The sequence below is a fragment of the Balaenoptera acutorostrata genome, chromosome 8, assembly GCF_949987535.1.
Source record: "Balaenoptera acutorostrata chromosome 8, mBalAcu1.1, whole genome shotgun sequence".
NCBI lineage: Eukaryota > Metazoa > Chordata > Mammalia > Artiodactyla > Balaenopteridae > Balaenoptera > Balaenoptera acutorostrata.
The window spans coordinates 62,609,616-62,622,601 of NC_080071.1; the positions used below are offsets into that span (position 1 = coordinate 62,609,616).

The following is a 12,986-nucleotide window of genomic DNA, read 5'->3' on the forward strand; positions in this document are numbered from 1 at the left end:
TCCCTTCCCCTTCCCTGTGTCCTCAAGTCCATTCTCTACATCTGCATCTTTATTCCTGTCCTGCCCCTAGGTTCTTCAGAACCTTTTTTTTTTTTTTAGATTCCATATATATGTGTTAGCATACGGTATTTGTTTTTCTCTTTCTGACTTACTTCACTCTGTATGACAGGCTCTAGGTCCATCCACCTCACTACAAATAACTCAATTTCGTTTCTTTTTATGGCTGAGTAATATTCTATTGTATATATGTGCCACATCTTCTTTATCCATTCATCGGTCAATGGACACTTAGGTTGCTTCCATGTCCTGGCTATTGTAAATAGAGCTGCAATGAACATTGTGGTACATGACTGTTTCTGAATTATGGTTTTCTCAGGGTATATGCTCAGTAGTGGGATTGCTGGGTCGTATGGTAGTTCTATTTTTAGTTTTCTAAGGAACCTCCATACTGTTCTCCATAGTGGCTGTATCAATTTATATTCCCACCAACAGTGCAGGAGGGTTCCCTTTTCTCCACACCCTCTCCAGCATTTATTGTTTGTAGATTTTTTGATGATGGCCATTCTGACTGGTGTGAGGTGATACTTCATTGTAGTTTTTTTTTTTTTAAGACAGATGTTTTCTGTCCCTTGAATCCACAGGGACCTGTTACCTTATATAGAATATTTTTGCTGTTACAACTTATTTAAATGGAACTGTCATTTTCAGGTTATCTTTTCTTTTTTTTTTTTTTAATTTTTATTTATTTATTTATTTATTTATGGCTGTGTTAGGTCTTCGTTTCTGTGCGAGGGCTTTCTCTATTTGCGGCAAGTGGGGGCCACTCTTCATCACGGTGCACGGGCCTCTCAGTATCGTGGCCTCTCTTGTTGCGGAGCACAGGCTCCAGACGCACAGGCTCAGTAGTTGTGGCTCACGGGCCCATTTGCTCCGCGGCATGTGGGATCTTCCCAGACCAGGGCTCGAACCTGTGTCCCCTGCATTGGCAGGCAGATTCTCAACCACTGCGCCACCAGGGAAGCCCCTTCATTGTAGTTTTGATTTGCATTTCTCTAATGATTAGTGATGTTGAGCATTCTTTCATGTGTTTGTTGGCAATCTGTATATCTTCTTTGGAGAAATGTCTATTTAGGTCTTCTGCCCAATTTTGGATTGGGTTGTTTGTTTTTTTGATATTGAGCTGCATGAGCTGCTTGTATATTTTGGAGATTAATCCTTTGTCAGTTGCTTCGTTTGCAAATATTTTCTCCCATTCTGAGGGTTGTCTTTTTGTCTTGTTTGTAGTTTCCTTTGCTTTGCAAAAGCTTTTAAGTTTCATTAGGTCCCATTTGTTTATTTTTGTTTTTATTTCCATTTCTCTAGGAGGTGGGTCAAAAAGGATCTTGCTGTCATTTATTTCATAGAGTGTTCTGCCTATGTTTTCCTCTAAGAGTTTGATAGTGTCTGGCCTTACATTTAGGTCTTTAATCCATTTTGAGTTTATTTTTGTGTGTGGTGTTAGGGAGTGTTCTAATTTCATTCTTTTACATGTAGATGTCCAGTTTTCCCAGCACTACTTATTGAAGAGGCTGTCCATTCTCCCTTGTATATTCTTGGGGAGGCACTCATGTTTTATCCAAGATCACTGCATGTTTTGGTGATGTCATGTCACTTCAAATAATCATAAAGCACAGGCCTCACAAACACATACAGACCAGATATTACAACGAATTAATATACTTGGTTTATTCAGAGTGTCTATGCCTGCAGTAGGTTGACGCCAGGACAAAACCTGTATACAGCAAACCCAGGAACTTGGGCCAAGAGACAGTAGCAAATGGCTGGAGAGATGTAGAAGATGGGGAGGCGGGTGCAGAGGGAGAGCGGTACATCGTGCATAACAGCTCGGCGCAGGCAAGAAACTCACCACAGTAATTCCAGTGTGCGGAACTTTTGGAGCCAGATGGTAGAATGACCATACAATAAGCAAACATCAAGAATGACCAAAGAATATGAGAAATTAGAGATAAAGAAACACTCTAAGTAGCTTCCTATGCACAAAATAACCTTCTTTTCTTTCCTTTTCACTGGAGAATTGGGAAATAAATGCTAAAACTTTAAAAAATATGTGCAGGAGGGAAAACACGGATGTCAGCTTACCAATCTTAACATGTTTCAAGTTCAAAGTAATGCCAGATTTAGCACTCTATTTGAAATAGCAAGCACATCTTCTTCTTCCAAAAAGAGTGCTTAACAAATATGTAAAAGTTTAGGAATTTCTATGGAAAATGAGGGAAAAGTAAAAATCTATGGAATTTAATACATGTGGTCCATCAAGATTCATTTAAAACATGCAAATAAAAACTACAGTGAGGTACCACCTCACACCAGTCAGAATGGCCATCATTAAAAAGTCTACAAATAACAAATACTGGAGAGGGTGTGGAGAAAAGGGAACCCTCCTACACTGTTGGTGGAAATGTAAGTTGGTGCAGCCACTATGGAAAACAGTGTGGAGGTTCCTTAAAAAACTAAAAATAGAATTACCATATAATCCAGCAATCCCACTCCTGGGCATATTTCCAGACAAAACTCTAATTCAAAAAGATACATGTACTCCTATGTTCAAAACAGCACTATTCACAATAGCCAAGACATGGAAGCAACCTAAATACCCATCAACAGATGAATGGATAAAGAAGATGTCATATGTATATACTATGAAATACTACTCAGCCATAAAAAAGAATGAAATAATGCCATTTGCAGCAAAATGGATGCAACTAGAGATTGTTATACGAAGTGAAGTAAGTCAGAAAGAAAAAGACAAATACTGTATGATATCACTTATATGTAGAATATAAATATGCCACAAATGAACCTATTTACAAAACAGAAACAGACTCACAAGCATAGAGAACAGACTTGTGGTTGCCAAGGGGGAGTGGTGGTGGGGGAGGGATGGACTGGGAACTCGGGGTTAGTAGATGCAAACTATTACATATAGAATGGATAAACAACAATGTCCTACTGTATAGCACAGGGAACTACATTCAGTACCCTGGGATAAACCATAATGGAAAAGAATATAAAAAAGAATGTATATATGTATATAACTGAGTTACTTTGCTGTATGGCAGAAATTAACCCAACATCGTAATTCAACCATACTTCAATTAAAAAAAGATTCATTTAAAACAATTCTGGGGACATCAGTACTGTAATGGGTGCAAACTTGTTTTAAATCACTAACATTCTAAGTAAACTCATAATGGAGGCCTTCGACTGAATAATTAATATCAAATATTCCAACTGGCATCAAGGATATATTGGCTATGAGGAAATAATATGAAATTTGATTAAAATGGACTTTTATCTGAGGAACTAAGTGACATAAAAATGATATGCAGTAGCATTAACCCCCTGATCTCAGCTGTTTGGCATCTTAAGGCAGTATTACATGCTAGAGCTTTTTGCATTTTTCAGGAAGTTTGAGTTGACATCTTGAGAGACATCTTAATCTCACAGAGAATTAAATTGCTGCTAATTCATCATTTTGTCCTCTGCATTAAGAGTGAGGTGGTGTTAGAGGGGCCAGTCAAATAGGCAGCTTACTCAACAGGGCAGGGGTAGTAGAGACTAGATTTTCAGGGACTGAGGAGAAAGGATGAGAAATTTGAATCTGGTGGGTTAAAAGAGCTCCATTGATTTTCAAAAGCATTAAACTCTATCACATGCAGATGTGGGAGATGCGCTAAAGACAAGTTCCTCAGCCCACCTTAGCTTGCCTGCAAAGTCAGAGCAGCAGTCATAGACAGGGATGCTGAGAGGTAGCTTTTCACCGCAAGAAAGGGCTGTTCCGATAAAGTTGTGCCACGAGGAAGGTGTTGGGGAGACCGGTCTTGATTTGCCAGATCTAGATGAAATGCGACAGGGCTCCGTCTAGAGACTTGCCGAGAGAAAGTACTAGCTGTAATGGCCTCAAACCCTGGGTGAACATTCGACCAGCTCCCAGGGCTGTGGCGAGCAGTACGTATATTTTCATGAAGCATCTTATTTGACAAACTGGCCTTGTGGCAGAGAGAAGTACTCGATTAGGCAGTGTGGAGACTCTGTCAACTTCTACAGATCCACATGGCCAAACCTCCACCCGCACCGGACACACGCTCACACATATATACACCTGCTGACTGCTCAAGTTTTCACCGAACTCATTGAATCACGACCTCCGTTAGCTTCAGCAACGACCCGGACTGTGCCATTGGTGGAGATCTCTGCAGAACTCGAATGTCACTGCCGTCTGCTTAGCAAGGGCTAGAACACAAGGCAAGGCTGGCAAAGGAAAATTCAATAGCTGCGAGCAGAGCAGAAGCTAACTAGAGATGAGAACGAGAAATCAGAGAGGGAGAGTGTCCTTAAGCAGTGAGGTAAATGACTCTGCGGATAATGTAACCTAGTGGGCACTGTGCGTGTTGCAGGCTTCAAAGTTAGCCGTGCACTTGTGACTGGAGTCTTCCTGGGGCTGGGCAACGGCATAGGCAGACGAGAAACACGAAACCCACAAAGTGAACTAACTGAAACATTAAAGCGGAAGTATGCTTTTACGGCATGTTCTTCTGATCTGGACACGGTCCTACCCAGCACCAAAACACTGGGAACACACTTAGAAAGCGAGTTTATTTTGGGTTCCTAGGAAGCAAGCATAAGCTGTTAGTTCCTTCTAGAGTTGCTCTTTCTACCCAAAATCAGTTCTAGTATGCTGCTTCTCATTACACAGCCAAGCTCTAGCTGCTTGAGCTGTTCAGAGAGACGTTTCTTCCCTGTCAAGTAACTTATGGAATACGGGTGAGAGCGCCATCAGGACTAAAAGCCAAAACTGGCCTGAGCAGGTCTTTGTCCTGCATCAGTCCCGGGAAAGCGAGTCTCTCTCCTCGGGAGTGCTAATGCAGATTTCCCCCAGAAAATTTATCGCCATCCTTTTTCTTCTGGGTAGATATTAATCTTAATCTCAAAGAACCAAAGTACCAATTTGCAGATACTGCTTTTTCAACTCTCAGGAGTGTTCTAACAAAACAGGATTCCCTTCTTGGTAGGCAAAGTCTATTGCTTAATGTTCATCTAGCAATAACGCATTAAACCGTTCATATTTCAAGGGAAGGACCCCAGGGAATGGGAAAAGAATTGATTTTATGACAGCATGGCAGAAACAGTTGAAAGGCATTACCAAGCCTGTCTGTTAGTAATGTTCTGTGTTGTATACAAAGATGAATAAAATACGGTCCCTGTCCTCGAAGGCATTTACACTTTAGTGAGAATGATAAGCAGGTGAGCAAATAAGACGAGGGCATGGGATAATCGCAGAATGTGGATGTGACTCTGAGCTGGATGACCTGAGCCCCAGAAGTTAATTGTACAAACTTGCAGCCAGATTGCCTGGGTTCAAATCCCAACTCTGCCACTTCCAGCTGTTGAACTTGGGCAATTTCACTTAATCTCTCTCTGCCTGTGTCCTTGCCTATGAAATGAGGATAATAATAGGGTTGGTATTGAGTCATAGGATTGTTGTGAGCATTAAGTCAGTCAGTGGATACAAAGCATTTAGAAGAGTGCCTGGTACATGGTAAGTGCTCAACAGGAGTTAACTATTTGGAAGTCTGGACTTCTACTGATTCCAGGGAAAAGGAACATTCTCATGGGAAAATCAATACTCTTCCCGGAAAATAGTGCCCTAAAATAAATGGTCAAAAAATCTTGGGAGGAATTCTTTCCTACAACTTACTTATATAAAAACAAATCTATTCTCATCTTTGTACCCATATATTAAAAACTTACTGTATACATGGTCCTATGTTAGGTCCTGTTGATAGGTGTAAAAAACGATGGACATAAAACAATATCCTTTCTTCCAAGGGATTTATAATCCAATAGTGGTGGAAAGTGGCAGCAAAGAATCAATATCTAATTCAAGGTGTTTTCAATGGCACTGGTAAAGTGTTAAATCAATGTTATGGAAGTTGAAAGAAGGAAGAGCTAAAGAAAGATGGCAGAGGGCTTGGCTTGTGGCATGGGGGCTTTGAGGTCTCTTGGAGGTAGAAGGATGGCTACGTTAAGCAGCAGTTGTAACTGGAGTCACAATAAGAGTGAGATAGGAAGGTTCATTTTGGATTCATCATCGCAGTGATGAGAACTGAACCTGTAAGAATAGAGGAGGCAGCTCAGAGAGAATCCACAAAAAGAAAAGGGCTGGAAAGAACAGAGACATGTGTGTGTATAACTGAGTTGCTTTGCTGTGCACCTGAAACTAACACAACATTGTACATCAACTCTACTCCAGTATAAAATAAAAATTAGGAAAAAAAAAAAAGAAAGAAAAGGGCTGGAAAGAATAGATACATGTATATGTATAACTGAATCACTTTGCTGTGCACCTGAAACTAACACAACATTGTACATCAACTCTACTCCAGTATAAAATAAAAATTAAAAAAAGAAAGAAAGAAAGAAAGAAAAGGGCTGGAAGCAGAGTCCGCTGGAAGCATCAGTGACATGTTCAGAAGCCTGGGGCAAGAGGCGAGAGTTCAGTGGGTGGTGTGGAAATAGAGCCACTTTTTCCTAAAGCAGGAAAATGGGAATTGGAGGAGGAAGGAGGGTTGAGGGAAGATCTTTGTTTTCTCTGATGGACTGAAGTCAAGCCCAGGGGGTAGTCCTGCCACCTGAGCCCTGCTGAGCTATGAGTCACTACAGCTGCAGGCTCAGTCAGCGCTGTCCTGTCCGGAGACAACGGGAGCGTTTTCGCGATATCTCAGGACTTGCCCGCACTGGTCCAGAGAGTGCGGCTCCCTCACCATATCTGTCCTCGGAGCAAGAACATCAGGTCCAGCCTTGCTGGTTCACTCACACTGGGTGGGTCTCCACCACCGGGGAGACACTGGGCCTGCGTCGAAGTCTTGTTGGCCAGGGGCCGTAGCCTCTTGCCTAGACCCGAGTTAGCTCCTATATCCCTGATATGAGCTCCCTATTTATAAGAATTGCCGTCTCCCAGCATGTCCACAGCACAGCTTGTCATTCAGATCATTTCAGTTTGCTGTGCCCTCTTCCTTGATCATCCGGACTGCTGGTCCTTCCCTAAGAGCTGGCTAATCCTGCAGCCTCAGTTATGCCCCCAGCATATCTCCATGAGCTGTTGGCACTCCCCTTCTCCACGCTGAGGAATTCCCAGTGAACTGTGCAGCTGAGCCTATGCATTCACAGTAGTAGGCAGGGGGAGGAAAGCAATTGCCACGGGCTTAAAGATGCAGCTGAGAGAGGGGTAGCTGACTATGTAGGGTCCCCAAGAAGCCAGTGAGAATGAGCTCTGCTGTATAGGTTTGACTTACAAAAGAAAGGAACATGTCATCCCCAGAGAGAAAATTAAAAAGAACTAACAATATAAAAGAATCCTTAAAATATGTCAGGCAGGCTCTTCACCAAGGGTTTTGCTTGTATCATTCGTATTTAATACTCATACAGGGGCTGTACAGAGTCCCTGATATAATCCCCAATTTGCAGATTAAAGAACTGAGCCTGGACCAGTTGGATCCTTGCCCAAGGTCACCCAGGTGAGAAGTGATGGATGGGGCTGTAATTATGGCCTGACTCCAAGTCCATGCCTTCATGTCTCCCCTTGGGAAGTGTGTGTTAGTGAAGACAGAGCAAGTCCGAATTGTAGGGAGAAGTTGAGGAACTAAGGTTGAATGTCTCAAGGCTGTAAAGGAAAGGAAGTGAGATCATCTCTAGAGATTGGGCTTGGGGGTGCTTAGTCATCTTTGCAGAACTTAACGGGAGCAGAAAAGGTTTGGAATGGCCACTGTGGGGATAGTCAAGGGAGTTTACGGCACGACTAAAAGGAATTCTGGACAGCAGCAGGGGCCCAGCTGGGGTTGGATAATGTGAATTTTGTAGTGGAACCAGTGAATGCTTTTATGAGTTTCTCCAGCAACCTTTCAGCACTCACGCATGTAGGACCACAGAAGAGATGTAGAGCCTTTCTGCTCCCTCCTCGGGACTCAACACTTGATTACAAGCCCGGAAGAGCAACATCATGTGCTGATGCACTGAACCACCTGCAGAGAAGGGATAATGGGATCCCATGGGGCCAGGGATGGGCCAGGTGGGAATGATGGAGGCTTCAGATGGGAGAGGAGAGAGTTCGCTGCTGAACGGACGGACCAGGAGGAGGCCTGTAAAATCAGAATGGGGCCTGCGAGAATTGAAAGAGGCTGGGAGGCTGAAGTGAAAAAGAAGCTGTTTGCAAAAATGCGCACGTTGTTGTTCACACATTAGAGCAGCCCGGGAAACAGCCACTTCCCTGCTCACCCAGGGCGAGTAATAATTTGTGTCAGGCAAATAAGGGGATGCTGACTTTCTCTGTTTACTACCAAAGAGAAGTGGGGGCTGGACAGGATGCTAAAACACTGGCCCTGGGAAAAGCCTTGCGCTCGCTAACGAGGCTGTAGCACAACCTTGCTCCGCTTTCCAAAACAGCACCCTCAGGAGAAAAGAAATAAAGTCATTTTTCTTCAGAGGCAGAAGATTTAAAATTGCTTAACGATAACACTTAACATCGCTTAGCCCTTAGCCTTAGGCAACCTCATAACTAGCAAGTGCTGGGAATTATCTTTTTCCGGAGCTGGCTAGGGTTCTGGCTTTATTTTGTCAGGTGTCATTCAGCCCGGCAGCAGGCTGCACGGCCTACTTTAAAATGACGACAGAGTTCCATGAAAGCAGAGCAGGGTGTCCCTTGACCGGGGGTCCTCCCCAACTCCAGGCACTGGGGGGCATTTTCTCTCTGGGCTGATGGCTCCAAATTTGGCACATAAATCAACACTGTTGAGTTTATCTTAAAACTCCTGTGATGTTCTCCACAAACAGCAGAGGAACCAAATCAGTCAGTAGCATAGTAAGTCCCCTGTAAGGTTGGCCACTGACTTCCTGTAGATAGAATTATTCCTATTTTTAATTAAAAATTTAACTCCATAAATATTTTAAAGCTCCCCACCTCTGTGACTAAGAGGGGATCTGGTGCCTACAGAGATGTGTTTGCCTCACTCCCCTGACAAAAGGAGCAGTGGAGTTGGGGTGATTCAATTAAGTGGACAGTAAAATCTCTAGGGCCGGGAGAAGACTAGGAAACCAGGGTAAATGTCACCGGCACACAGAAGCCAGTAGCTTGTCCCCTGCCTCAGCATTCTGCATCCTGTTGGGTAAATATGGACCCCACCCCCGACCCCGATGGATTAGAGCGTGTTGGTGGGGATGCTTTGCATATCTCCCTTAGATAATTGAGATGGAAACTCAAGTTTGAGCCCCTGCATTAGAAAACCAGTGCCAGGGACCTCTCATGCATTTGTCTGAGCCTTGTTTATTCTCCATCATGACTCCTTCTTGCCAGGTAGCTAAAAAGGTGTGTTAGCACGTGATGCTCATCACATCTACCATCGTGTTGCGTGTGTGAATGCACTGTTCGTCAAAGCTGTTTTCAGTCTAAGATGCTTCGCTTTTGGCTACAGTTATACTCTCGGGGCTGGCAGGATTTTGCCAATTCATATATTGCGATGATAGCTCCAGAGCCACAAACAGCATCAACGTATTGCCTCTGTCAAAACACTCCCTCCACAGTGTTTAATCCTAAAATAGATGTGTTTAGAGTCAGCCATGGCTGAGCATTTCAGGGCTGATTAATTAAAATAAATAGGAGTTGGAAATTCAGAGGACTTTATGTTAATCATTACCAATCTAAGCATTGGTTGCACTCTCACAAAAAGTTGTTTTTCTGCCTCCTGTCCTAGATGGTGGGTCTTTGTCTAGGTGTCTAGAGCCATGGCATTCCCAGCCTCCAGATTCTCAGGGCCTGATGCATAGTAGATGATCAGTAGATACTTGGGGAAGGAATGAATGAGTGAAATCTGTTGAATTTCTGTACTTATAAATGCTATTTCTGTGTTTTTGATTTGTACCAAAAAAAAAAAAATCCATTTCCGCAGTCTGAGTACAAGTTGGCCAGGAAGACATTAAACTGTTTCCAGTTTTCCTTTTTCTTCCTATCCTAAGAATACAGTACTTTCCATCTGCCTTAACCACAATTTCCATGCACTTCAATACTGAAAGCCAGAAATTTTATATTTAAAATGAATTTTGGAGACTACTTCTATTTTTTTAAATGAAAACAAAATACTAAGCCAGGGAAAAAAATAAGGAGAGGAAAGAAATCAAGGATGAGAAAAATAACTATGAGACAACATATAAAAAGGGAAAATGGAGATAAAATATAGTTGTACAGGAGCTTTTAAAATATTGTATTTTGGGTATCCTGCCCAATCAGTGTTCAAAATTGGCTCTCTGCTAGATTCGAGATTTTATTACTTTTGAACATCAACATACTATTTATAAGGGCAAATGGTCACTTGGGCTATGCCTGTTGTAATATTCGGGCTGTTATTTTTGTCATTTCACACGCAGAAATATAGCCAACATGCAACTCAAAACGGTAACCCAGCTCTGAGTTAGCACTTTAACAATTCAGTATGATGACAGAAAAGCTCTATTTAGCGTCCTCCCCACCAGCCCCCTCTTTAAAAGCAGATATTCTGTAACATTTTCGTTTTCTGCCTGGCATTAACCTTTCTTTGTTTTTGTTTTTTGTTTTCAAACTCACAAATTCTCACACTCTCAACTCACTCAACTCCCATAGTCACTGCACTGTATGTCATCTTGGAAAGGTTTCCTCTTTGTCATGTGCCATTGACTGCAGACTAAAATTATTCTTCACCTCACAGATAAGAGCACAAACCTTTGAGAATTGTATCTCATTTTCAGCGGTGTCTAGTTACAGCATAAGTGGATCCTGTTCGTCCAGAATCACCAAGCAAACTTTCCCAGGAAGCTGTCTTTTCCCCACACTGTGTCAGTGCCTCTCAGCAATATTTGCTTATTGCCCAAAGAACACGGTCAGGTTCTAAATCAAGCAAAGAACCCCTTTCCAGGTTCCTATTTCTCTCCTGCTTTTTAACACCCACATGAAGCTCCAGGGTTAAGGCTGGCATGCCCTTCCTTGTGGGTAATTCCTAGGACAGAGGATTTACTATTTTATTGTCTCTGAGCTGGGTGCAGGCTGTTCAATACCATGTTTATAGCAATGGCTTAGGATTTCCATTCAGAATCTAATATTCTCGCTGACATGTTCAATTGCAATGATATACTATTTTCTTCCCTTAAAAAATAACCCACAAGTGTTTCAATTATTAGCACAGTTGTGAAGATGGCACGAGGGTTGTGGCAGATGCAGTAAGGCAAAATTATAACATATTCCCCATTTCAGAGCCAGATTTCTATTCCATGTGTATTTTCTAAAGACTTTATGTGCGGGTGGGATGGTGATGGGAGACCCCTCAGTGATCTACCTGGGTAAGGAGGCGTACTGTCTTTCCATTCCCTCAAAGCGGAGGTTGTGTGCATTCCCATCTGGACCCTTTCCAGACACCTGTGGAGAGAAAAGTAATTAGAGATGAAGATCCATTATGCACCCTGGTTACTGACAATGCATCTCAAAATTGTACTCACTGCACAAATGCTGCTGCTGCCTGCCAAAAATTAACCACGGAAAAGCAGGCAAGAACTCAGCATCGTTATAGGAATTGATGATCGAGTCACAAACATGGCATTTAACGACAAAGTCACTTCTTTCAAAAAAAGGGTCATTGTCAAACTGATTCCTTCCTGTCACCATGCCAGGGATATTCTGTAGATTGTTAAGACTGCTTTTTTTTTTCTTTCAAAATAGGCTTTAGTTTGTAGAACAGCTTTAGACTGGCAGGAAAATTGAGAAGATAGTACAGAGAGTTCCCATATAGGCTGCACCCAGTTTCCCTATAACTAACATCTCATATTCCTACGGTATATTTCTTACAATTAATAAATCAATATTAATACAGTACTGTTAACTCAAGTTCATAGTTTATTCCGATTTTACCTAATTTTTTTTCTGTTCAGGATCCCATTCAGGACACCATATTGCATTTAGTCATCATGTCTCCTTAGGCTCCTCTTGGCTGTGATAAGAGTGTATACTTTCCACGAAACCTTTCTTTACTACCTGGGATCGGTGGCCATCAGCTACCTCTTCCACGGCTTCTATGAAGCCCTCTCTGATCACCTGAACCTCACTGAGCCCGCTCCCTTATAAACAAACACAGAGAAGTGACAAACTATTTTAAATCTAGTGTTGGTCTTTATTGGTTTTTGTTCCTTCCTATGTACTTCCTGTGTTCACCTCTCTTCAGGTCTCTTCCACCAGCCTCTGAGATTCTGATGGGCACTGAGTGACTGGCCCCAGTAGGTTCTCAATAAAGTGTGTGAGTGCCATGAATCTAAAGACTTTACATATAGTCTTTCTGTATCTATCATACCAACTAAAAACACATACGGGATGAACATGGTATTTGAAGGTACTTGGTGACGCATCAATTCCTCACCTGTTCCCGTCAACACATGTGGTTTGTGGCCACCTGTGTCCTCACTCTTGTGCTAGGGTAGCTCTCATATAATGGGCATGGAAGGGGTAAATAGAAAACCTGGACTCTTATAATGGGGGGGAAGGGGGAGTTTGCTAATAAGCACAGGAAGTAACAGTGTCAAGGTTGTAGAGGAAATTTTTCTGGGTAGTACTCAAGCTGGAATTTATTTTCTTCCTACGAAAAGTCCCAGCTCTCCATGCAACCACCATCCCAGCTTGGGTGGTGTGTGTAGGGAGGGTTTGTCAGGGAAGGTGTTGCAAAACAAGAATATACGCATGTTTAGAGTTAAGAAAGACTATTCTTGGTGTCAAATTATTACAGGAGGCCCTTAGGAGTGTGCCCTGTTAAACCTCTTTATATTTCACCAATACCTGGAACAGGAGCACCTGGAGTTATCTGAGAGATTGACAGCCCAATAGCTACCTAGGTAGGATGAAGATTGCACTTACAGACTTA

General features: G+C 42.5%; 1 protein-coding gene across 4 annotated transcripts in view; it reads right to left on the reverse strand.

Moving 5' to 3' along the window:
* The window catches only part of PARD3B (par-3 family cell polarity regulator beta), a 1,043,271-nt gene that overhangs the window by 63,248 nt on the left and 967,037 nt on the right, over positions 1-12,986 (reverse strand). For all 4 annotated transcript variants that reach the window (XM_057551599.1, XM_057551600.1, XM_057551598.1 and 1 more), the window contains one exon: positions 11,418-11,497. In XM_057551599.1, coding sequence (XP_057407582.1) covers positions 11,418-11,497 — 80 coding nt within the window. The remainder of the gene's footprint in view (positions 1-11,417; positions 11,498-12,986) is intronic.